The sequence below is a fragment of the Erpetoichthys calabaricus genome, chromosome 8 (genome assembly GCF_900747795.2).
Source record: "Erpetoichthys calabaricus chromosome 8, fErpCal1.3, whole genome shotgun sequence".
In the NCBI taxonomy this organism is placed as follows: domain Eukaryota; kingdom Metazoa; phylum Chordata; class Cladistia; order Polypteriformes; family Polypteridae; genus Erpetoichthys; species Erpetoichthys calabaricus.
Window position 1 is genome coordinate 60996103 of NC_041401.2, and position 27430 is coordinate 61023532.

General features: G+C 40.1%; 1 protein-coding gene across 1 annotated transcript; it reads right to left on the reverse strand.

The window, feature by feature from the left end:
- Positions 1-814: 814 nt before the first annotated feature.
- Positions 815-25311, reverse strand: tlcd1 (TLC domain containing 1). The gene is made up of 4 exons (XM_028806588.2): positions 24871-25311; positions 18656-18738; positions 10092-10174; positions 815-1676 (listed from the first exon to the last, which is right to left on the reverse strand). The coding sequence occupies exons 1-4, from the start codon at positions 25074-25076 to the stop codon at positions 1278-1280; spliced, it is 771 nt and encodes a 256-aa protein (XP_028662421.1). The 5' UTR covers positions 25077-25311; the 3' UTR covers positions 815-1277.
- Between the last annotated feature and the right edge of the window lie 2119 nt (positions 25312-27430).

Here is a 27430-nt window from a genome sequence, read left to right on the forward strand (position 1 = left end):
AGCTCCACATGCGCAAAGCATACAATTATTCCACTTAAATCTTTTATTGAGCTTTGTCATTCTGGAGTATTAAGTGATTCTTGATGTGGGGAAAAATAGAATTTAAAAGATTTTAGCACAAGGTTCGAACATCACAAAATGTAACAAAGTGAAGGCATCTGAATTCATTCCAAACTCATTGTAATACATGCCAAGACGTTTCAAGCGTCATGCAAAAGTAAATGAGCAGAGATGTAAAAAGAATGTGCCTTCACCTTTACTGCTTTAATAACTTGTTTGTGATCCACAGATATTTTATATGTGTACTATATATTTCCACTCTAAAAATGAAAAGATAGAGTTTTATAAGATCCTCCATCATCTCTTGTTTATGTTACATCTACAATTCAGTAAATACAGACAAAAATTAATAATGTGCTACCACATCCAGCTTGCCAATGCAATTTGATGTCATAAAACTTTTGCTACAGTACCTACTCACTTTATAATTAGGTCATCCTTGTTTGCAACTTCAATGGGGACAGCTAAATGGCAGTCCATGACACCCTCAGACTGTCCAGATTAATCTAACTTATGAGGGGGCACAGGGTGAACGTGCAGACTCCACACAGACAGTGACCAGATCTAGCTTTAGACCTACTGGAGCTGCATGGCACTCAATGATAACCACAATGCCACCACAACACCCCCTTTTTGTATTGGACTTTATCTTTTTTGCTTTGAAGCATAAAAGATCTGATGTAAAATGAAGAATAATTGAACAAAGGAGAGTAGCTGACCTACCATAAAAAAGGTTGCGAACAATAACTCAGACTGACAACAAAAATCATTTACTAGCACAGTTACATTGGTATCATTTGCAGTGCTTTACACTAGACAACTTAATTTGCAAAACACTGTCAGAATAAGAAAATGGACCCAAAATCTGTCAGAGGAGACTTTTCACATCAATAAATATCAAAGTGGGGTGGACACAGTGAGCAGTAGCAGTTAAGTCCTTGGAGAGGGCCATGGAACTGCAACATTTTCAGGTCATGCTGTCAGCCTTCATCATTTAACTGTCTTCTAGTTTATTAATGGAGGACACAAGAACAGTCTCATTTCAAAGAGAACAAGTCCATGTCCATTCCTCTGTGTGCAGCTTTTCAGTCCAAGTGCTGTCACAAGCTGACTGCCGGCTGAGTTGGAGGGTCCACCCCCAACACTCTGCAGAACAGCATGGTCATTCCATCGTGAAATGTTTCTTAACTTCTTTAGTGAAAAGTCCAAAGTTAGCCTTAATCATCTACAAACTTCAAGTTGTTGTTGGTGCCATTGAGTACAATCCGGCTCTTTGGTGACCTCAGGAAATCTGTACGGAGCAAGCGATAGAAGTACACAAGGATCATGAGATTCATAAGCATGAGGGCGACTAGAAAGAAAGACGGGTGGACCAATGTGTTGAAGTTGTAGAGGATGTACCAAGTAATGTAGAACTGGGCTCCCAATCGGAACAGCACGTACGTGGCAAAGTTGACATACTTGTTCACACAATATAAGTCTGAAGTCTGGGCGTTGGCGAGCTTGAGAAGGAGCCTTGAGTGAAGAAAAATGCTGTTCATCTCCACAAAGAGAGCAAGGACAGAGCCAGCTACATAACGATGAGTGTAGATTGTATACAAGAAGGAGGAGATGACCTACAAATCCAAGCATGAATACCGATTAGTGCTTAAAACAAGTTACAACCTCCACCATGCCCTCCCAATCTCCAACATATTTATAAATGGAGTTTGAGAGAAAGTGAAAGGTGGACCAAACTGAAGGCCATAGACTTAGAGGGTAGCAAATCTTATTGAGGATTCAAAAGAGTCATGTTTTAGTATATAATGTTAACTGATTACATGTTTATGATCTATTGATATATCTTCCTCTGTAAGGTGGTATGAAAACATTGTGGTTTATGTGATAATGCAGCAAGGCATGACTGCCCATTACAGTGCATTATAAGGCACAAAAAACATTTTACAAACAAGAGGAGACCATTCATCCCATCAAGCCTGTTTGTTTAGCTAATAGCTAAGCTGTCTCATAAGTCAGTCAGGGACTCATTGACCCAAGTGTTGTCTGTTCATTCCAAGCACAAGGTAGCATCTCCTTTTAATTGTAGGAAATAGAGAAATAAACAGCGATAAGCAACATTCCTCTTTTGGCTACTCTGTGCTATTCCATATTGGATGTAAAGTATGGTCTATGATAATTATTACTATTAATTCCACAAAAATGTACAATAAATATTTGTGTACTGGTCCTGTTAGTTTGTATCATGTAATGATGTGTAAGGTAGCTGTAATGTCTGCACACAAGCTGCACATACAATATGCTCATTCCTTTTCTAACACTTTTCTTGCAGTCTTGTTGCAGTTAACATCTCCTCCCCACTTTAGAAAAGTATCAGAGATTTACAAGATAAGTATATTTCACAGCACACAGCATTTTTTTACTGGTCAACTTAAGCAAACTGCAGCTAGTGTCGTAAAACTGTGGGTGTCTGTGAAAGAGTGTGTCCACGTCTATTAGAGGAAAAGAGTGGGGCCAGTAATGGCAGGAACATTTAAGATCAATCAGGGTGAGTGTACTGACAGAGATGAAAGGATTTCATTCTGCAAACACCTGCCCAAAATGTACTGCCCAAGTAGTGACAACTGTATTCAAAGTTTGATGCTAATTGTGTGTTTCCTATACCAAGACAGTTGCTGAAAATCAATGCCACGTTGCCTGTATGAACAGTAACTGTTGAACAAAGTTTTTTTGACAACTGTATTCAAAGTTTGATGCTAATTGTGTGTTTCTTATACTGGGACAGTTGCTGAAAATCAATGCCACGTTGCCTGTATGAACAGAAACTGTTTTTTTCAAGCACAGTTTCAAAGTCAAAACTCAGAAATCTGTGTGGACAAGAATGGCTCTCTGATCTTCTGATTTTGTCCATTACTATTAACAATGATATAGTCATTGCACGCCGTCTAAACATATCATCCAAAAGGAAGATCTTGCTATAAAACCCAAAAGCTGGCAAAACATAGAAAGCAAAAGGTAATTATTTTTATTATTTTATCACTAACAAATGTATTTACAGTGTTGCCCCTTCTCTCTCTTTTAAGCCACTGCCCACCAAAGGTCTGTGCACCGTGTCACTGTTATTATTATAGTGAACCTGTTAGTCTAAACATGCCCACCTAGACTCAGCCATACAAATAATAATAATAATTCATTACATTTATATAGCGCTTTTCTCAATACTCAAAGCGCTATCCACACAGGGAGGAACCGGGAAGCGAACCCACAATCTTCCACAGTCTCCTTACTGCAAAGCAGCAGCACTACCACTGTGCCACCTGTGAGGATAGACAGTCACCAATCAATCTAACCTGTAAGTTTTTGGATTGTGAAAATAGAACAGAAAAATGAAGAATATGCAGACTCCACAGAATGACCATGGCCAGGATGACCAGCTCTCTTGAAGCTGTGAGGAATCATCCCTGTGCTCCGCCCGTTTATCCACATTTTAGCCATATAATAAAACTGCATTCCCACTACTTGACCACATGGTGGCAACGTTTTCATTTTTTTTCTCTCCACTATAGCCAGGTTTCCATCCAAGGAGTTTTTGCGAAAAAATATTTAGCGCTTCAAATTTTTTACCGATATAGCTGATGGAAATGCTAATTATCGATGAAATGTTGTACATGTCGACATAATATTTTTCCGTTTAACTTTAGCGCATAAATTCCATGTCGATACTTCAGATGTCGCAAAAACTACATTGGAAACAGTTTTTGTCGGAAAAAAGGGCTGTAACGCAAATAAATGTGTCACATTTTCATCACGTGCAATCAAAACGAGAATGGCGGAGCGGCTCGCATGGTCTGATGAAGAGAGTTTTTTTTTTGATTAAACGTCGTTATTTTGTATTAATTCAAATTTCAGTTTTAATTAAAAACCTTCAGGGAAGCAGGTTAATTCAGTTGTTATCGCACTGTGAAGGGATGTTGAAAGGTAGGCTCACCTTTACAGATCCGATGCTGCAAACACAGCTGCATCATGGGCACTTCCAGGAGTGCCAACACAAATGTCTCGTATCATGCACCTGTCATCAACAAGGGCCTGGAGAACAATAGATGGCCACCCTTTGCGATTAATGTAATCGCGGTAGCCTTCCGTCGGGGGAAGAATAGGCACATGCGTGCCATCCAGCGCACCGTAAATCTGTGGCACAAGATGCACCAAGGAATTGCGGTATGCAATTTCATTGGCCTCCGCTACAGTCGGAAGTCTGATATAACGCCGCATTAATTTTTCTTTAATAGCGGTGCACACAGCATATACACATCGATGGACGGTAGTTTTACTAACCCCGAAAGTTTCTCCAACTACTCTATACTCGGCGCAGGTTGCCAGCTTGTAAAGGGCGATGGCAATCCGCTTTTGGGTTGGAACCGGTGGTCGGTGGCAACCTGTGATGGGCGCAACATCAGGACTGATGAATCCACACAACATGTCAAACGTCGGCCGTGTCATTATAAAATGTTGCAGCCAGAGATTTTCTGTTAAGTGTCTCTCCACCACCTCCTCCCAGAAGGTCTTATTCCATCGTCTCTCCCATACCCGTGGGTTTCGTCGCACTGGGGTACTTTCTTCGAGCTCTAGGGCTATCAGACAAGCAACTGCTTCATTCTGCTGTCGTCTTCGGATATTATGTACAATTCCAATTATTTGTGAAACTGAAATAACAGTAAGCTGGCAAATTTCAAAAAACTGTCTGAATAATCTCTCCATTTCTTTGTTTAGTGGAGGGGGTGTAACGTGGAAAACAAAAGGTTGATAATTTGCGACATACACAAAATTATGTATGGAAACGGCTCAAGGGCAGATTTTTTTCGCGATACAACAAAAGTTATGCGACAGTTCGTTTTGGGGGGGATGACGTCATCACGCACACCATTTTATCGATAAAAAGCCAGTTTGATGGAAACAGGCTGGAGACAGCAAATTTCGCACATTTTTTTTACGTATATTCTGTTTGTCGATAACAAAACGTCGGAAAAAACTGGATGGAAACATAGCTTATGAGAGGAGTTTGACGAGTAAAGAATGTCGACCTACAACCTGGCCAAGCAGAAGATCAAAAAGCCTTCTTTGTTGGATGAAAACACTTCGGTTCTTGTGGCTGTTGACTGCTTATGTAGCGGCTGGAGGAAGAAAGGATGGCTTATTTGTAACTGAGCCTGCCTGCGTACGTCAGCCGCTGATTAAACCGATGGCAACCAGAGTAGAAAAATAAATGTATTGTTATAAAATAAATATGACCGATTGTCCAAACCTCCAATTTCCACCCAGCTTGTGCAGTCTTGTGATGCTGCGAAGAAGGCGACTACAATAGGCCTGCTGTTGTGGTGCTAGGCAAGACGCTCACCACTTTTTCAAAGGGAAGACATGCTACTGTGGCTACAAGAATTCATAGACAGATTCGGTCATCAGTTCAACCCGCTATATCCTAACAAGGGGTCACGGAGGTCTGCTGGAGCCAATCCCAGCCAACACAGGGCGCAAGGCGGGCTGGGCACACACACAAACACCCCAAGCACACACTAGTGACAATTTAGGATGACCTAACCTGCATGTCTTTGGACTGTGGGAGGAAACCAACGCAGACACGGGGAGAACATGCAAACTACATGCAAGTCTCCATACTGCAAGGCAGCAGCGCTACCACTGCACCACCGAGCCACTCTAACAGATTATTATTATTATTATTACTAGCAGCACAGGCGAGGCCCCTGATCCGAAATGCCTGGGATCAGATGTATTTCGGAATTTCTGATATTTTCTAATGTAGAATATTTGCATATACATAATGAGATATTTTGCCAACGGGACACAGTCTAAACACGAAATTTATTTGGTTCATGTACACCTTATCCAAATAGCCCGAAAGTAATTTTATACACAATTTTTATAATTGTGTGCATGAAACAAAGTTTCGTCAGTATAATACCTGTATCAGCTGTTAAGCAACAGTAACAACAAACAACGGCAGGCTTTCAGTCTCCATCTACGATGCTGTGTTTTGATTAGAAGGTTACTGCACACTGAAAATAAGTGAAAAACACAGTGAGCAACGCACAGAGGGCTGGCGGTGACGATGGCTGATAACAAACTGGCGCCAAAAGGCCGTCAGAGCCGCGTGGATGCCGCGCAGTGCGTTTTAACCGCTGAGCTGGTGTTCTCCTGCCGCGCACTCCGTCTCCCGCGCAGCAGTTTGGAAGTGTCACTCAGGCATTGTCACGCGTTTTACCCTTTGGTACCGAAACCCTACCAGCGGACATTCCTCCGACCCCTGAAACTGCACCTTCACTAGGGACCCCTGTAAACCCGATCCCTTCACACGCTCGGCGTCCATGTGTTAGTTCTACGCGCCGCAAAAAATTCAAAGCGTTATTGTTGAAATCGGTCGTAAACGGTAAGTACCTGCTCATGTGTTACTCATATCCACTCACAAGTAAATAAATAAATTAGAGGGAGAATTGGTCAGAGGAATTTTCAACCACTGGCGTCAAAAAGTTTCGGATTTTTAAATTTCCCATTGGGGATGTTCAGCCTGTAGTATTAGTAGTAGTAGCAGAGCAATATTGCAATTTGCAAACCCATTTTTTCTAAACCAGGTGCATGGAAAGTAAAGGCTATTGTGAAGCCAGTGCTCTACTATTGTATGGAAGCAACATGTTTAATTATTTCTGCTACTACTACTACTACTAATAATAATAATAAATTAATTTTCAAGTATTTGGCACATCAAGCCAAAGCCAATCTTGGCAGCATCAGTTGCAAGGCAGGACCACAGTATTAGTTTGGCACAACTTGGCCAGTGTGGAGTCGCCAATCAGGATGAACTAAATATCTCTGAGATATAGGTATAAAACTACACAGACACAGGGAAAACATGCAAACTCCATACAGACAATGACCAGGTTGACCAAATGAATCCAGAATTCTGCAACTACCCAAATGCTCAGATTCACACAAAACACAGTGGTGGCAAATGAACAATGGGATCTTATGACTTCCAGAACAGCACCTTAGTCACTAGGCCAGAACTATTTGCCTTTTACTCAGCTTACAGGCATCATATGATTTAGCAAAACCAGTTGGAAAAGTTTTTAAACTTGTATAATGATGCATTTAGTAGTTTTTTTATGTTAATTTTTCTATCCACTGCTAATATTAACTTGACCATTTTATGAATTTCTTGAACATGAAATAAAATGAGTTCCTTAGCCCTGGGTTCAAACCCATGTCTAACCATTGTCTGTGAGGAGTTTGCACTTTCTTTCCATGTCAGCCATCAAAAATGCTTTTGTTGAGTTGATTGGCTGTTTTTTGAATCGCAACCCTTGTATTTGTGTGTGAGTCCTGCACCCCTTCCAGATGTGATCAGTGTTGCCAGGGCAGACTCCGGTCCCCCGCAGCCCAGAACTACTTTACAAATGTATGCTGAATACAGCTGAATACAGAACATTTTCAGAACCCCTTCGTTTTCTGCACACTTTATTGTGCTGTAGATTTAACTTTAAATGGCCAATTCAATAAAGAATGAGACAGTGAAAGTATGTTTTCAGAAAGGTCTGCAAATGTATTAAAAATCAAAAACTGAAAAATGTATCACATAAGTATTCAGACCATTAATTCAGTACTTTGTAGAATCCCCTTTGGCAGCAATTACAGTTTCAAGTTGTTTTAGGCAAGTCTCTACAAACTTTGTACACCTGTACATCTCTTTCTTCCTAGCAGATCCTGTCACATTCTGTTCAACTGGAACACAAATGCCTGTAAAAGGCCATCTCCAGGTCTCTTCACAGGTCTTCTATGGTGTTTACAGTAGATCTGGGCTTTGGCTGGGCCACCCAAGGACAGTCAGAGACTTCTCCCGAAGCCACTTTAGTGTTATCTTCCAGAATGCTTCAGGTCACTGTTATGTTGAAAGGTGAACTATCGACTTATTCTGAGGTGGCCTGCATTTTGGAGCAGATTTTCTTCACATACCTCCCTATATGTGGCTGCATTTATCCTTACCTCAATTCTGTTCCTGACAATGAGAATCATGCCCATAGTGTGATGCTGCCAAAACCATGCTTCACCCTAGGTATTGTATTAGGCAGGTGATGAGCAGTGCCTGGTCTTTGTCAGACAATAGCGCTTGGGGCTCTGTCCGAAGAGTTCAGTTTTTGACTTATTAGACTAGAGAATCTTTGTCCTCATGCCCTCAGAATCCTCAAACGTAAACACCTAATTGATGGAGTGCTGCCAAGATGACTGTTCTTCTAACAGGTTCTCTCATCTCAGCAGAGGACTTCTGAAGCTCTGTAAGAGTGACCACTGGGTCCTTGGTCAGCTTCCTGACCAAAGCTCTTCTTGCCAGGTTTTTCAACTTGGTTGAACGGCTAATTTGGGAAGAGTCCTGGTGGTTTCAAACTTCTGAGGTCTACAGAGAGTTCCTTGAACTTCATGGCTTTTGTCCTGACATGCAGTGGGAATAGCTGGACTTTATATACAGAGGTGCATGCCTTTCTAAATAATGTCCAATCAATTGTTTTGCCACAGGTGAACTCCAATAAAGTTATAGGCAAATCTGATATGAATGAGAGACTTTAGTTTTTGATTTTAAATAAACTTGCCAAACTTTTTGAAAACACAATTCCATTTTGTCTTTACAGACTGTTAAGTGTAGAAATGTAAATGGGTGAAAATGGCAAATTTATCCATTTAAAATTAAATCTACAACACAATAAAGTGTGCAAAAAGTGAAGGGGCCTGAATACTTTCTGAATCCACTGTATATTTTCAGGGTTACAAGGGCCTGAGACTATTCTGTCAATATCAGGATCAAGGCAGGAAACAAGCCTAGATGAGACGCCCAACCTTTACAGCATAATATAGGGTTGAATATTATCTCAATTATTTAGTTTTGCAATGTTTTCTAAGGCGATTCGGCTTGCCTACACCCATTCTAGGATTGTAGCATTCCCGGAGCAACGTAAACTTACAATGTGCCATTACAAAGATTTTCCCTTTCACACAAGAAATCCCCCATCATGTGGAAGTCAAACTGAATGTAGCTTAGCCCTTTTTGTAGGCCTTTCCATCATTTCTGGGCCAAAATAGGAATGCCTATTATTGATTATTCTGCATTCCCAGAGGGAATATTGCTTTATGGAAATTGTACACATTATTTACAATTAAAGAAAAGCCTTTCGTTTTGCTCAGATCCTCTCATGGATTTGTTTTAGTCCTACCTGCTAAACCATTTGACTCAAGTTGTTTAGTGGCAGACTAAAAACGCTCAAGTGTTATGGACAAACAAAAAAGGTTTTATTTAGACAGGCATGATCTTTTACATGCTACAATAAAGAATGCAAATTCCATCCATTTTCTAGCTTACCAATCCAGTACATGGGCCCAGTGAGCCAGCACCAAGCCCACTAGATGCATTATCAAGGAATGAACCAACCAAGGACATAGCCATGTTCACAGACACACATCAGGACCTCTACAGTCACACTTAACCTTATATGTCTTGTCCAAATTTGGTCTAAGTGCATTTTTTATTTTATCGTCCTCTTTGCATCGTTGCATATTCTGCCTTTCAGCTATAGTGTCTTGAGTCAACTTAAAAAAAAACATCCAGCATTTAGCATTTCTGGAAGACTTGAAAAAGTGAAGTGACTTAACTGGGGCTACAAGAGACTCAGTAAAGACCCGAGGAAAGATCACAGGAATGTTGGCCTTTGGTTCAGTAGCTTGTACCAAGTTAAAATCTATACTGAAAGTTTCCTGATTTAAAATCTTTTACACACTGAGCATCAAAAACCTCCTCAGTAGAGTATCAGGATGTGTAGATCATCGGCTTAGTATCACTTGGCAGGTCAAAGTCTGAGCTGGGAGCATCCCATTTTTTGAACAGGAAAACTTCTGAGCAGACTCCATCAAAAGACACTAGCAGAAAGGGGAGGAACCAGAAAGGAAATGCATAAGTATTACATGTCAATTCTACCTACCAAGGCATGATGAACCAAAAACTCCCAGGAAGCTCGTGACTGTCCACTGATGATGATGTCAGCCGCATCCTGAATGAAATACCCTGAAAAATAATATGCGCAAGGCACTTTAGGAGGATGCTGTCATATATCAATTATTGTATTAATTGGCTATGATGGTAAAATTTTGTAAATGTATAAAATATCTACCTAAGTAAAAGAATATAAACATAAATGCTTTTCTGAAGACACTGAAGGCCTGGAGAAGCACTTTGAACAAACTTCAAACCTTGCCTTAACACATGTTTTGCAATTGGCACATGAGATTTCTAAGTATATGAGAGGTGGTGGTGGTGCACTTGTGGTAAACTACCTGCGACACACAAAGCGTGTTTAGGTGTGGCATACTGTTGCTAAGTGACAAGAGTTATCCTAACGACTTATCTGAAAGAAAACACAATGGAGAGAATGCCTGTGCCCTGCAGTCCCCTAACAGTCAGCATTTCTTAAAGCAGCTGCCTTGGCCACTTCATAAAATGTTCTATATTTTACTGCTTAGAAAGTAGGAAACTGTGCTATTTAAGGTTATATAAAGCATTTCAGTGTTAAAAAAATAAATGTTTAATATTTGGGCATTTTCTAATTTACTCATTCAGTTCAGGGTTGGTCCTGCGGTTGGCTGGCGCCCTGCCCGGGATTTGTTCTTGCCTTCCGCCCTGTGTTGGCTGGAATTGGCTCCAGCAGACCCTCGTGACCCTGTGTTAGGATATACTGGGTTGGAGAATGACTGACTGACTGAATTCAGGGTTGTTGTGATATGGCACCTATCCTTCCAGCAAGGTGAGAACCTACCCTGGTTGTGATGGCACTCCACCAAAGGGCACACCCATTTGTCCCATGGGTGAAAATTAGTCCCAGTTCCACCATATGTTCCTTTATAGTGAACTTGGTGAAGGCAACCTCGGATTGGTCAGAAGAAACCCTAGAAGGACCACTTAAGCATTCTCTCAAAGCCTGCTCTATTTCATAAGGGCAGCTCAAGACAATTGCTGGGGATTGCACACATTGGAGACAGAATGTCATTGAAGGACACTGTCACTTCAAACAAGAATGAACCCATCAACGAGAGTTAAAGAGAGGAGCAAGACATCTCTATTGACATCACCTTGCTGTGCCCAGAGATGTGATTCTCTTGCCCGTCCTGCCCCTGGGTCTATCTTTCCCAAATTGGGCTGTTCTCCCTGCAGTGAACACATAGGAAGGGGAGTGACAGAGATGGACAAATGGATGTACAGCTTTATCATTGGAATCGACGGACAGCCATAACTGACTGATAGCATTTTGTATGCTGAATCCAATGTTCTTAATAATTCTCTATTAGGAAATGGTTTTTGATTGAAATTTTATAAATTAAATCTGATAATATTGTAAATTTAAATGCTTATTACATTTTTTTGATTTTCTGCTATACTTGGTCTCTCTAAAGAGTTCAGTAGTAGTCACTGGAACTTGACTTGCATTTTAATGGCTTTCCATATTGGATATACCCTGATGAAATCACTTTCAGGATACAACATTGACCGCACCAAGGTTATCAGGGAAAAAGCCCTAAGTTAAAGTCCAAGAAATGAATCTTCAGTGACATATTGCACTCCATTGTTTGGTATGACTTGAGAAGATCACTTACTGTTTCAGGATAGTTGTCAGCCTTACAGTTTTCCTAAACATTTGTTCAGACACTTATAAATCTCAGACAAGGAGTTATCTCAAATTCATTCAACTCTTCTTCAAATCTGTTATCTTTTAACACTGCTCTGAACTGAGGACTGGCAAAAATGCTTTTCTTAGTGATGGCATCACTGATCCAGAGAAAATGTATTTATCAAGTACATGAATCCCATTTGTGTTTTATCCATTGCTTTAACAAAGTTTTTCATAAGTCCAAGTTTGATATGTAGGGGAGGAAGGAAAATTTTCACAGGTTCAACAGGTGGTCTATTTATGGCATTTTTCATTCCTAGAACATGTGAGAAACATTTTGGCCAGATTTTCTGAATTCTTATCCCTTCTGTTCCACTCACACAAAAGATAATAGGATTTGTAGTAGTCAAGCTGCAAGCTAAACAAAAGTGCAATCAACTTTAGATATCCACAGATAATCCAAGATAAAAAATGTATGTATTCATCACGGGGTGGCACGGTGGCGCAGTGGGTAGCGCTGCTGCCTCGTAGTTGGGACACCTGGGGACCTGGGTTTGCTTCCCGGGTCCTCCCTGCGTGGAGTTTGTATGTTCTCCCCGTGTCTGCGTGGGTTTCCTCTGGGCGCTCCGGTTTCCTCCCACAGTCCAAAGACATGCAGGTTAGGTGGATTGGCGATTCTAAATTGGCCCTAGTGTGTGCTTGGTGTGTGGGTGTGTTTGTGTGTGTCCTGCGGTGGGTTGGCACCCTGCCCAGGATTGTTTCCTGCCTTGTGCCCTGTGTTGGCTGGGATTGGCTCCAGCAGACCCCTGTGACCCTTTGTTCGGATTCAGCGGGTTGGAAAATGGATGGATGGATGTATTCATCACATACAACGTGTAGTGAAATGTAAGCCTGGTTCATTACTCACACTGTTCAGGAAGAAAGTAAGAGATAAATATAGAGAAATAGGAACATCAAATATCAGACTAAATTAAACAACTTAAATTTAAATACAATAAGGTTGAATAGAAATAATTTAAATATAAGCTAAATTGAATAATGTATCTGTTTACAGTTGTGAACAATGACACATATGAGGAGGGAGAGGGATCAAACAAGACCAGAGCGTAGATAATATTAAAAAAATGTTGTGGTGTATGTCCTATTTAAGAAGCCCTATAGCCTAAGCATAAAAGCTCTTCTTGAAGCACTCTGTTTTGGCTGAAAGACTGCAGAGCGAATTGAGCAGGAAGAACAGTCCATTACTGGGATGGGAGGAATCCTGGATGATTTTGGTTGCTTTGTCCCTAAACTTGGTGTGAATGACCTGCAGGAAGGGGAGAGCAAATCTGATGGTGCTCATATCACCCTTTGCAGGGCTTTGCAGTATTTTACAGAGCATCTTCCAAACCAGAATGTGATGTTCAGTGTTCAGATTGCCTGTGCAGAAAGTTTTTAGAAACATTGAGGAATCCCTTAACGTACCCAGGTGCCTCAAATGGTACGGATGTACTTTACTTTTTGACCTGAGCATATGAGGTACTCAGAGATTTGAACTCCAATGTACTTGAAACTGCTTACTTTTCCATTGGAGACCCATTAATACAGGCTGGTGTGAAGGACCGCTGCTGTTTCCTGCTGAAGACCACAAGCAGGTCCTTAGTTTTTCTGATGTTCTGTTGGAGGCTGTTAGGTAGGCCATCTCATCATTATTTGAGATGAGAACTGTCACCAACATGACACCAGTAAACTTCATGATAGAGTTGGAGCTGTGTGTCATTGGTATGTAATACAGCAAGGGGGCCTAGAACACATCCTTGAAGGATTCTTGTGTTGAGGATAATAGTATTGGAGATAAAGCGTCCCATTTTTACTACATGGGATCTGTGAGGAAGTCTAACACCAATTTATGTGGTGCGTATTCAGCCCCAAGTCCCTCAGTTTGGTGAACAGTCTGGGGCACATGGCATTAAAAGCTGAGCTATAGTCTATAGCAATCTTCATGTTTGGATTCAGCATTATAAAGTGTGCTTAGAACATACATCACAATTCTGAAAAAAATGTTGTTGAACAGTGTTATTTCATATTAAAACAAATGATATTTTTATATCCAGTTTAAGAAATTCAAATCAGTATGTGGGTTTAATAAATAATAGTTACAGGACACTAAAAGGACCTCTTCTTTTTGTGACCAAGCTCTTAATCTTACAATAAAACATTTACCAAAAAAGTGATTGCAAGTAGTTTCAGCAATACTGAAAAGTGTATATCTTTAATAACCTTACCTTTTATTTTTTTCACAGAATATCCTGCCAAATTATGCTAATGTTGCATTTAACTGGGATCTTCGATGGGCGTCAGTGTTCTTGGCATAATTTTAACGGGAATAGAAACAATTAAAGAGGTCAAGTGTAGACATGTGTGACAGAGACACGTAGGATTGCATTTTCTTTTGTTGCCAAGACAAGGCGTCAACCTTTGTTTAAAAATAAAGCTACTTATCAACTCGCTTCCAGCTAATTAATGGGACCATTCAGCATACCTTTGAGGTCTTGTGAAATGACAGCTTTTGGCTGCATGCCAGTTAGTTTGTGCAATCTTTATCATTTTTCTAAAGTAAAGCAGTAGGGAAGGTGGCACAAACAAAAAAAAAATCTCATTAACTTGCAAACTTTGATGTCATCAGACATGGCTTGACTCACGCAATATTACAGTGACATGCCAAGATGAATGTGTTTAATTTGTATTCTTAAATATATTATATACAGTACTTACTTTATACTCCTGAAAAGCTCAGTTTCCGGTTTATTCTTGCCAGACTGGGCTGTCTGGTGAGTCAAGCTCTAAATTCTTAAAGCTCACCCAAAAACTCCATTACTCACAAGGATCTGATGAGACTTCTTCAATGCTCTATAACTGTTTCTCTTGATCAGAAACAATGGATGTAACATATTCCTCTGCATAGTGGTGTTTCTTTATGTAAATAAGCAATATCTTGCAAATGTGTATGCATATTGTTAGTTCTCATTTACAATGGATTCAGAAAGTATTCAGACCCCTGAAGTTTTTTTTTCACATTTTTTTAATGTGTCAGCCTTCTGCTAAAATCATTAAATTAATGTTTCCCCACATCATGCAACACTCAATACCCTAGAATTGCAAAGCAAAAACAGAAATTTAGAAGTTTTTGCAAATTTATTAGGTAAAGTTGTTATGGTTACAGGTTATCTTATCAGGTCAGGTCAGGTTGGTGAGCATGCACTGGTACAGCACATTGCCTCATCCATCACACGACTAAACAGCTTGGGTTCCTGGTTGACAACCCCCCAGGCAGACAAATGGTCCAGTCCCAATGCCTGGAAATGACCATCTTTCTGACACAGCCAGGTGTTATATGGGCATCCCCTTGGCCTGGTCCAGCTGCTCAGGTCCCCAATTATGAGGATCCTGTTATTTGGATCACCCCCGGGAATCACGCCACATGGCCATAGTGTCGTAACTGACGTTCCCTAACAATGCAGGCAATGTGCCTCATTTGAGACTCCATGAGCAACTGCAGTGGTACCCAAGGATTCTCGGAAGAGACACAGTATCGAAGGAGTCCAGTTTTCATCTTAGGTCACTGGATGGCATCAATGTGTCACAACCATATAGCAAAACTTCATCCTTTTGCAAAGATAAATGGAGCACCACACACCCCTTTCCAGCAACCTCATGATCCTCCATGCTCTCCCAATCCGTTTACTGACTTCATAGAAAGAGTCACCAGAGACATGACTGTCGCTGCTGAGGTAAGTAAGCCTCTCTACAAGGTCCGCACTCTCTCCGCAGACAGACACACTGCTGATGGCTGTGCCCAAAAGGTCATTAAAGTCCTGGATCTTGGTTTTTATCCAGGACACTCGCAAGCCCAGACACTCAGACTCCTTGCTCAGTCTCTCGAGAGCCCCAATCAGAGCCTCCATTGACTCTGTGAAGATCACAGCATCATTGACAAAGTCAAGATCTGTGAATCTTTCTTTACCAACAGTAAGTTGGTGAATATATTAGCATATATAGGAATTAAAAATCTGAAAAATTTGATGTTCAGTGAGCCATTTGTGATAAAAACTTAGCAATACTTAGGTAAGCAGAAGGTAAGCAGAAAAAGACAATTCTCATAAGTCTGTGGTTTTTAAATAAAGACAGGGCTCTTGACCAATGAATAAGGAGGAGAGGCGGGAATGAGCCTTTTCTTGTTTACCTTTTACAATGATTTTTCCAAAAGTATTAATAATATTTTAACAAAAATTGTGTACATTTTGCATGTTTTGAGCATTCAACTGGATAATGGACTTGAGAATGTTTTACTCTTTTCAATTTAAAATTTTCATATAATTTGCTATTAAACATGGGTCACAATTTCATTCCATTATATCATAAACTGTTTTCTCTCATTCTGCCTGAAAACATCAGATTAAAATTTTTCTTGGCCAACTCTACAGACTACATGGGGAAAGTAATAAATGAATTAAATATTTTTAGTGAAGTATTCCTTTAATGTGAAGTTTACTCTCAACCGAAATCTGGGCCTCCATGTGATGAAGATCTAACTTTAAAGTAACACTCCGCAACTTCAAGACTAATGCTCTTTTACTTTTAATCACTATTATTATGTCACCTCTTAATGTTCAATTGCTAAAATCAAAAGCTCCTTCAGTCTTTCTTTGTTTCTCATACCCTGCCATCCTAAAATCAGTCTAGTTACTCGTCTTTGGACTTTTACTAGCACTAATATGTCTTTTTTATAATATTTAGACCAAAACTACAAACAGTATTCCTAATGAATTGTACTAGGCACTGTGTGCTTTCTAACCTGACATTTCCTTAGTCTTCTTAATCACTACTCTATACTCCATCCATCCATCCATTATCCAACCCGCTATATCCTAACACAGGGTCATGGGGGTCTGCTGGAGCCAATCCCAGCCAGCACTGGGCACAAGGCAGGAACAAATCCCCAGGCAGGGCGCCAGCCCACCGCAGGGCGCACACACACATACACCCACACACCAAGCACACACTAGGGACAATTTAGGATCGGCAATGCACCTAACCTGCATGTCTTTGGACTGTGGGAGGAAACCGGAGCACCCGGAGGAAACCCACGCAGACAGGGGAGAACATACAAACTCCATGCAGGGAGGACCCAGGAAGCGAACCCAGCTACCACTGCACCACCGTGCCACCCACTCTATACTCTGTTCTTGTAAATAGTGAAAAGTCCGCTATGACTCAAAAGTCTTTCTTATATTCTGCACGTTCAAGTTTCAAACCCCACACTCTGATATTTTGGGTAAATGATGTTTCACTTCATTTGTGGAAAACCTTATTTACATTCAGCATCACCTTCCATATACTGTATGTGCTTAATTCGTAATTCTGTACAAGTTCTTGTGTATTCATTTTCCTGACTCTAGAGTATCCAATGTTAACTATAGTTTAGTGTCACAGGTACATTTAACCAGCTTGTTAGTAACACTGTTATCTATAACAGAAATATATATTAATAAAAAAACAGTGGTCCCCATACTGGCCCCTGTTTGACCCAACTTGTAACATTACCTAAATTGCAAAATATACAAGAATAACAGCCTTGCATGTAAACATCATATTGTGGCAAACAGAGTATGTCTCATTTGAATGCACAGATAGATAGATAGATAGATAGATAGATAGATAGATAGATAGATAGATAGATAGATAGATAGATAGATAGATAGATAGATAGATAGATAGATAGATAGATAGATAGATAGATAGATTTGTCCCAAGGGACAATGTAGATTTTTACAGAGATTCAAGAAATATTATAACAAACAGCAAGAATAACCTTCAAACACAAAATAACTATAGTAAAGAGAGAATTATGACCAAAAATACAGCATGTGCATTACTTGTGCTACAGTACAAAAATAAAGGCTTAGTGACAACTAATAGATAGACTTGAGAAACAGATATCTTTTTTGGTTTTCCTTGTTTGTAACTGGTTGATTTATCCATCCATTTATTATCAAACCTGCTTAATCCAGTTCAAGGTTATGACAAGAGGGGTATTCAATCAAAAAAGGGAGATGCCAAGTAGGAACAAACACTGAATGGGATGCCAGTTCATTGCAGGGTACAATCACACCTAAATGGGCCAATTTAGAGTCACTGGTTAAATTAGCATGCACATCTTTGAGATGTGGGAGGGAAACAGGAGTAACAGGAGAAATCCCTCATCATCACGGAAAGAGCATGTAAACTCCACACAGGCAGCATCCGGGCTGGGATTCAAATCTAGGACTTTGGAGTGATTGAACAGCAGCAGTGAAATACTGTGTAACCATGCCACCCTTTATAGAGTGTGTGACCAAGTCTGATTGTGAAGTTAGTAATTGGGTCAGTTATACACCAAAGACAATCTTTTTAAAGGTATAAATGAGTTGGCACTGTGCTCATTTATTTCATTGTTTGACATAGCCTCACTTAATGACTATTAAACACTTGATAAGGTGAGATTGATCATTTCTTCATTATAAGTACTTTCATTTGTGAGCAGCCCACTGTTTTCTTGATGACCTACTGAACAGGTAGGCTGGCCTAATAGTGTTCCAGCCCTAGGCTGAATTATGACCATATGTCTCAGAACAACTTATTGTGACTTACAGTAAATCTGTGACACAGAACTAATATGATGTATTGTGATGCCTTCCATTTTCTTGATATTTGGATCTAAATTTTAGACCAAACACACCACTTGCCTCAGACAACAGTTAAAAAAAATTAAACTCAAAAAGATGAATGACAAAAAGCAAATTTGTAAGTACCCTTCAGCCCACTGACTTATATATGAAGCAATAGCTTTAAAGAATGTTTCTCACCTGAGGACACACAAACCAGTAGGTAAGCTGCATGCGAGAAGGAGAGCATGATGTCTGCAAGCATATCCGGCTTTAAGAAAACACTGCAGGTAAAAGCAGAGAGACGTTAGAAATAATAATGACATGTATATAAGGCTTTCCCAATCCTAACACATGAACACTAGCAGTGGTCTATGAGGACAGGCAACATTAGGGTGCATGGTCATTTATGTCATTCTGAAACTGTTGTCATAAGCAGATTAATTTGCAGTAATGCCATATACAGTATATGGTTATTTGAACAGATGATCTGATTCATGTCTGACTTGAAGAGGTCAAGGGTGAATGTATGGAAAAAAGAGTTCAGACTGTCTGGACTGAACAGACAGACCACCTGTGTATGTCAATGTGGAGACTGTAGATTTTGGGCCCTGACTTGCAAAAGAGAGGAGCATTGATCTATTATGATGCACCTAATATGGCCATGGCATTTAAAGTGACTATAAAACAAAGTCCACTCCCCACCAAACAGTTCACTTTTGTTGTTGTCATAGTGGTCAGTCAAACTTTCAGAGTACAGACCTCGGAAATTTCCAGAGAGAAATCAAACAGGACCTTTGAACTTCCAGCAGCAGTAGTAATCTGCCACTTGTACATTAACTCCTCTGATTAGGCACTTTCTCGCCTCAGAAACTTTTTTTAGGAACCAGAGACTTTTTTGAAACTTTTGTAGCATTCCTATTACAGGGACTCGGGCAAATTGTAGTTCCTGGAAGGTAGCTACTACTCTAGGGTATGTACTTTCTATTCAGTCAGGAGTTTATAGTGGGCTGGGCTTGGGTTCTGAATTCTGATTGGTTGGCCATAAGTACAAGTGCCAAATCTGGGGGGTTTTACCCTGTAAACTCCGTAAACTCCCGAACGCCACTCATGTTGCACTGAATCGATCTTCTTTGCACATCACAAATTTGGTCAGGGACCCCAAGTAGCCCAGGGCCTACATCATACAGGAATTCACTGTTTCCTGAAAGCAAAGTTCCTGTGTTGGGAAAGCATCTCTTGTGTGAGCGGGGCTTAGACTCCCTTGGAGACAAAAGAGACCTGACTTTGAATACATTAGGTGAATCATTAGAGGCACACTCTAAGCAGACTGTTTCTTTCACTCCTTACAGATGGTGGACTATGTGGATACTTTGTCATAATATAGAGGTGTCCTCAGTCATTTTCTGAATTTCCATCCTCAATGTTATGTTTAAGTGAGTGTTTAAATAATGTTTGTCTTTTTTGTTAAAATATTATCATTTATGTTAATAATGTTTATAATTTGTGTAATTATGTATTTTTTCAGTTGTGATTGCTATTTAGTTTCTATGTATGAGAGTATGTTGTGTCTTGTTCCTGGTGTTTTGTGAGTGATTCCCCAAGAGGCGGAGCCAGCTTTCAATTTCAGCTCTGGGACTGCTACAAGTCCCAATTAAGGCCTATGGAAATTGCAGTCCCTCTGCTGTACATTGTGTGCACTTGGTGGTTGGTGAGTTCTCTTTATGTTTGGTGTTATTCTCTAAATTTACAGGATTTTTTGATATCATACTGTCATGAAGGAAAGTCCGTGCCAGTGAAAATTTCTAGAAACAATTGTGCTCAAAACTTGGGGTGCAGCATGCAGGTGTGTAGTAGCATGGTGGACTGACTCCAGGGTGTTGATGAGGTGGTTAGCAGGTTTTGCATTCACTTGTAGACGGGGATTGTCTACCTGATTGTCTTATTAGTGATGAACATAATTCATGCCATCATGTGGATATATCTTGTTATGGGTATGCTTCTCTGCACCAGGACATGGAAGACTTGAGAAGAATGTAGGCAAAATGAATGCAACAATCTATGAATAATTCATGTAGGAAAACCTTACACAACTTACAAGAAAATCAGGTTTCTAAAAGGTTCATTTTCCAGCAGAACAATGACCCAAAACTAAAAATCAAAAGCACACTCTGTTAGCTTAAATGCAAATAGGTTCTAGAGTAGCCCAGTTAAAAAACTGACCTGAGACCAATTAGGAATACGCAGCAGTGTTATTTGCTATTCACCAGTTTTCAAAAATGGAACAATAGAACAAAATAAGCCAATTTTGTAATGAAAAATGGAAATAACTGGTGTCCAAATGTGTAAAGCTGGCAGAGATTTAATCCTAGAATTAATTTCTGTTATGATCTAGGGTTTTGTCTTATAATTAATTTACAATTCTGGGCAAAATTATGTTTAAATATAACTATGATGTTCATCAGTGTAAAACCCCCAACTAAACTTATTAGGGTAACATGTATTAATAGATTTGACTTGTGAAACATTTTATAGTTTCTAGCAGGATGGTAGAGGATGCAGTGAATGGAGATTAATCTCTTGAATGGACAGGCCAGTCTGCTGTCTCCTTATATCATCAGTAGACTGTGGATGGAGGTTTCAAACGCTAGATAATTCAATCTTTGTTCTAATTAAATTTTTTTGCAGGTCACTATAATATAAATTACTGAGCCCTGCCTCCATGTTACTTAAAACTACTAATATATTTTATGATTCAGGTGGCACATTAGGTAGTGCCAATAGTGAAATCCTAGCCCAATCATTAGCACATTCTCCCATGTTTAAGCAGGTTTTTCAATGGGTTCTTTGTTTTTTCGTCAGACACTGAATTAATTAGGTGACTATTGAAAATCAATGAATGGAGGGATATTTTCTGATACCCATTAATAAACAAAACATAAAGCATGTGTCATCTTTGTCTCAAAAGAAACATGTGTTTGACCAGTGTGAAGGCAAACTCTTGTCTGATTGCTGTGAAGGCAATGTCTTTGTGTCAGTCAGGTGACTCTTAACTGCACAGTCAAATTCTGGAACATCTTGTGTAGTCATCAACTAGTAACCTTCAAGCGAGGTTCCAGGCCAAAAACGTTGATTCACGGTAATATTTCTAATGATTGTTTAAATAAAACCATGAATGAGACCTCTTTCTTAAGGTTAGTTAGTTAGTTACATTTATATAGTACTTTTCTAGACTTGGTTTTAGTTTATTCAAAGGACCATTTTTATAGCACACTCTCCCTGTCACTCCCCCCTGCTAGCTTCCTTAATACCTCTTCCAACAGCAGCCCACTCTTTTCCTAGTTGACTGCCCATCCAAGTACTGGCCAGGCCCAAACTTGCTTAGCTTCAGGTGGGTAACCTTTTCTGAAGTGCAAGTGGCATGACTTCTGGTAAGCTTTGCCCCTAAGCACCTCATAAACACAAAACTATTGCAGTATGACCACTGGCAGTTTAGTGACATAGAGCTCCATTTGGGATTTGATTTCAGTTTCAGGTTTTTGATAATAGAGTCATTATAAATTTAGACATCTTTGTCTGTGGCTATTGTTGAGAAAGATGGGACCTTTTGTTTTATCCATGTACCCATTTTATCAATATCTTAACCAGTTTGTAGTAATAGTTAGCAAGAGCACATACCAAAAGTAACAGATGCTAACCAGGATGCAGTGATTTTTATGAAAGACTCCAGCTTGTCAGAGGGCACCCTCAAGCGCAGTCATTCATACCAGAGTAATTTGAAGATGTCCATCTATGTAACAATCATGCTGGGGAATTCCTTCCAGTTACATGTCTGCTCTGGAAGCTTCTTTTTCCCTATTCTGTCTTTGTTTCTTAATGAGTCCCATGCAATTTGTAAAGCTGATACACACCCCTGCATTAATGTTGGTGTTTTCTTGAAATGAACAAGTAACTCTCCTGAAGTTATCTGGCATTCTCAATTAATTGTTGTCTCTTGGTTTGTGCTCCTTCAGTTTAAAATATTTTACCTTTCTTGGATTTGGATTCAAGTCTCGTTTTCATCTCATATTTTGTTAAAATGACTTTTCATTAGTAATCACTTTTCTGCTCTGTTCCCCTTTGAGAGGAATACCTGCTCATTCAGGACCAGGGAGAGCTTCCTGCTAAGTGCTGCCATACAGCATTTGTCGAATGCATCATCCATCTATCCATCCATTTTCCAACCCCCTGATTCCGAACACAGGGTCACGGGGGTCTACTGGAGCCAATCCCAGCCAACACAGGGCACAAGGCAGGAACCAATCCCGGGCAGGGTGCCAACCCACCGCAGGACACACACAAACACACCCACACACCAAGCACACACTAGGGCCAATTTAGAATCGCCAATCCACCTAACCTGCATGTCTTTGGACTGTGGGAGGAAACCGGAGCGCCCGGAGGAAACCCACGCAGACATGGGGAGAACATGCAAACTCCACGCATGTTCTCCCCCCAATGATTTCTAAAATTTGAAACTGCTGTAATGAAATTCCAGCAATTGTTAAACTCCCTTATTTTCATACTTATTTTGCATATCATAATTAAAATCTATAATTGGGTTTTATTGGTATCCAGATTTTTTCTGTTGCAGCACTGGGTGTTAGAATCAGCCCTTTGGAGTACACCATTCAAATTAGTATAGTTGTACTCCTTGTCTCCAAGTAAGAGGGAGTGATTATAAAGCGTGACATGGACAAACGATGAACAAAAAGTCCATTTAGACAAGGCCATCATTTGTTCTTGACTTTGGCATTTTTAAATGGCAATAATTGAGTTGTGCTTTGTAAGTGTTATATTAAAGTAGAAAAATCTAGTGATCCTAGACATCATATAGCTGAGTTATTTTTTGTTTGTGTTTTTTTTTTGTTGTTTTGTTTGGTTACTCTGCTCCCTCACAGTTTTATGAACAAAGATTATATTCTTGACCTGGTTGCTGTTAATGTGTCTTTTATACATTGACCCTTTGTCTAAATGGATTTTCTTGTGGCTCTACTTTCACTTTTAGGGATTTAAAGCTTTATGTGAATTGGCCCTGTTATGGTTAAGAATACCCTGTCTTGATGGTTGCTGTCTTGCACTTGATGCTGGTAGGATAAGTTAGAGCTCCAGCCTTTAATTAAATAAATGTTTTATTAAATGGACAAGAATGTGTAAACACTGTGACACACCCCAAAGACTGTTAGACTAATGTTAGGTGGATTAAGTGCTTGAGTATTTCTTGTGAAAGGCTGGCACCCTCTGCAGAGTTAGTTCCTACCTTTGCAATACAGAGTGGCAGAATAGACTGTAGTTTGTACATAATCCTGAGTGGAATTAAGTGGGTTCAGAAATGGATGGATTGACTCTAAGTGTAATGTTAACTGTTTTATGACTTTCATTTCTTTTAAATTTTGATTAGGCATGCATTTCGTTATAATGTTGTGTGTTCCTTAGGTAAGTAGGTCAGTCTGGAACACTGACATTCTCAATTTTACAGTTGAATGGTACCCTTGTGTTATCAGTGGATTCATTGTAAAGGAACACAGACTGGTCCCAAGATGTCTCTGTGATGTACAGTAGTGATTAAAACCGTAATAGCAATTTCAAAATGCAAGCACATTGTCATTACGTTGGCACCCACGTAGACAGGATGACTGATGGCCTGCATTATTTTGAAACACCTGACTTTGTTACAGCAATAACATCCCAAAGCACACACTTGATGCTTGTGTGACATATACACTGCACAATGAAAGCCAGTCAAACAGGTTAAAAAGGTGTCTCTGCTTCATGCAGCAGCCAGGAAAAAGAAATGTAAAAGTTTTGCGTCCCTCATGAATATCATAATGAAAATCTGGGTTTTACTGTGAAGTTAAAAAGCTGTTTTCAGACTTGGTATTTTATGAGGAGGTGTGCTGCACCTACTGTATGCACTTAACTGTGCATGGTACTTGCAGGTCAAGTCCAGGGTGTAAATGTGAAACATTACCAACCCTAAATGAAAGGTAAATTGTTCAATAGGCCCACTCACACATTTATATACAATGGACACACTTAGCATGGCCAAAATCCTAACCTGCTCACTTTTGGGATGAGGGAGTAAACCAGAATACTCAGAGAAAAATTACACAAACACTTGATTTCAACATGTCATTGTCTGGGCTAAGATTGAATGCAAGTCTCTGAGACAGCAACATTAACCACCCTTAGAAAAGATGCCTCCTGCCCAATGATTAAGAAGGAGGTGGGGTTATACTGTTGTAACTGACCTGGCAGAGACAAAACCTCACTTAGACAAACGTGCACAGCATCCCCATGTTGGTGTGAATAAGGCAGAATGCAGCAAGCTAAGGGGTTAAATCAGGGAGGCAGCGGAGCCACATGGTACCACTCACCAGCACAATGCACCAGGTCCTGTCACAATGGAGTGTACCAGAGACACACTCAAGTTCCTCCATCTCCAACTTTTAATCCTGTCCTGAGCCACACATCTAGGTAGCGGCAGTTCCCGGAGCAACCGATGTAAACCCCTGAAAAGCAGAGCCCAGACCAAAATAGAGAGGGTAGGGTAGTTCTGGAAAATGGTTAAAGTGTCTTCCATCTTGCCTTCGCTGCCCCTCTCACACGCTCGGGCAGACTCCTGTAGAAGTATGAGCACACGGTTCCTCAGTCTCCTCTGACTCTTCAGGCTTGCAGCTCTCGAATTTCCCACTTCCTGGCCTTTTACAGTAGGCTGAAAATATTACAGTCCATCCCACTCCTTTCTGGTTGGAGGGGGGGAAGAAGGGTGGAGGAGAAATAGTCGTTGTTCTCGATGACAAGGAATGCAAGCCATTCACTACTACTTCTTCACAAAGGCGGTTGTGAGAGCGCCAGGGCTGCTCTTGCTCACACACACACATGGCAGCGCCATCTCGGAGTCATATTTTTTAACTTAACTGACTGCAAGGTGTAAGAGTCTTGAGCAGCAGATCGTTTGGGTTAAAAGAAAAAAAAAATAAGTGATTGACTTTTTTCTGATTGAATGTAAAGGATATATCCTATGTAATTTGTGGAGCACCATACAGATTCTGCCTAGTCTTGACAGCACAGTGTGGTCCATTGGATTGAGAGTATTGCACTGTTCTGTGTGTCACCTTATACACTCCGTGTACTCCCTCCATAGAAAGGATGCACAAGAATTACACATCTTCCTGTCCTCTTTGTTATCACATGAAAAGCTAGAGGTGGCCCTTTAGTTCAGTTGAGCAACATGTTGATGTTTGCTTTAAGACCAATTGATTTGATTTTTAAAGCATTTATAAACCACACTTTTCTTGTAATGGCTGTCCTAAGGAACTGTAGAAGGAAAACAAAGAGTGTAAAATACTTTCTTCACAAGAGTACAGCAAGTAAAGTGGTGGGGTTGAATTGACTTTTCCCTTTGAACTCTTATTTCCATCTTCTTGTGTGAGCATGAAGAACCTCACCATGAAGGGGCCTGAGAACTCTGTATAGCTCACAGCATAGACTCTCCTTATCATAAGAAGGAACTACAAGAGCGGGAGACAGCACATATCCTTGAAGGACAACTAGAAGCAGAGAGGCCCTAGACCTTCTCAAAAAGATGATGTAGGTAAGATACGCTCCCCAGCAGGGATTCAGAACTGTGGAGGACTTCAATTAACTTTTTTAATCCAAAGAGACAAGAATACCTCCTGATAGGCTTCTCTAGTAATTTTTGAAGGGAAACCATTTGTCTCTAGACAATAATAGGGTCAGTGTGCGAGGTATTATAGATAAAATTCAGAGCTTCATGTCTTGTGTTACTGAGCCCTCCTAGCAGACATAATCTTTAGAGACAGATGATGGTAATGGATGGGATTACTGGACTCTGCATAAATGTCTTGTGTCTCACTTGCACCCTGGTCATTAATTTTATTTCATTTTTGAGTCTTATATCTTGTATTAAATGACTAGCATGTGTATCTGGGATTTCAAACTGTAACCTCCTATCCTTCAATATCGTTCCACCAACCAGTCTTTATTTTATATAGCTCCCTATGTATCAAAGTTTGAGGAGTGTCTGATGGGAAGTGAGCCTAACTGGAAAGTAAGTGGCGAAGCTTAATACCGTTTTAGGATTTTTCAAAATAGCCTCCCTGAGAGTGAACACACTTCTCCCACTGGAGTTCCAACCTCTGAATACCCTCAGAAATACAAGAAAACTCCACTGTACCACCTCATCAATGCCAGCATCATCTGTGACAAAATAGCAAGCATGCAGGTGTTTCTTCATCTCATGGAAGAGAAAGAAGGTGTAAGGCAGAAGGTACTAAAAGTTAATAAGGAGGGTAGGGGAGTTGTTTGAAGCTGCATTCCTGCAATGTTTTTACTGTCACATGTACTCTGTGTGGTGGAGCACTATCATGACAACAGAGGACACATTTTCTGGATGTTTTTCAGCAGTGGCATCCTTCTGCATGAAAAGGTGGCAGAGGTTACAGATAAGGTCTGGTCTACCTAACAAAAAGTGTAATATACTCAAAGTTACTTATCAGACGCCCCTAATAAATTGTGTTGTGTTTTTTTTCTCAGTATGTATAGTTATGAGAGTTGTATGTATCATGTGTCTATCTTTCAAGCACGCTTAATCTGGGTCATGGGGAGCTGATGCCTCTAGCAACATCAAGCACAAGGCAGCTTTAAGAGATGTCAGTAGATTGCAGCACACACTCACTCATATAGGACCAATATGCCTTCTTGTAATTAAATGACGAGGCCATCTTGAATAAGAATTCCACTGGATTTGAGATAAAAATAACTTAAAACAGGAACTGGTGCTTTCTCTATGCTGTTATGTAACAATAGTCATTTTAGAGTTTAAGTTTATTTTTGACCAGACCTGTATACTGATATGGAGGTACCAGGGTGTACACTTTTCAAAACAAAAGTTAGTTGTGAGCAGAAAAAATC

Coding starts and splice junctions, on each gene's coding strand:
- tlcd1 (XM_028806588.2), bottom strand. CDS start 25,076: ATGGAAGACACTTTAACCATTTTCCAGAACTACCCTACCCTCTCTATT. Junction 18,739..24,870: donor GGACCTGGTGCATTGTGCTG/GTGAGTGGTACC, acceptor TTTTACCTGCAG/TGTTTTCTTAAAGCCGGATA. Junction 1,677..10,091: donor TTTTGGTTCATCATGCCTTG/GTAGGTAGAATT, acceptor TTGGATTTGTAG/GTCATCTCCTCCTTCTTGTA.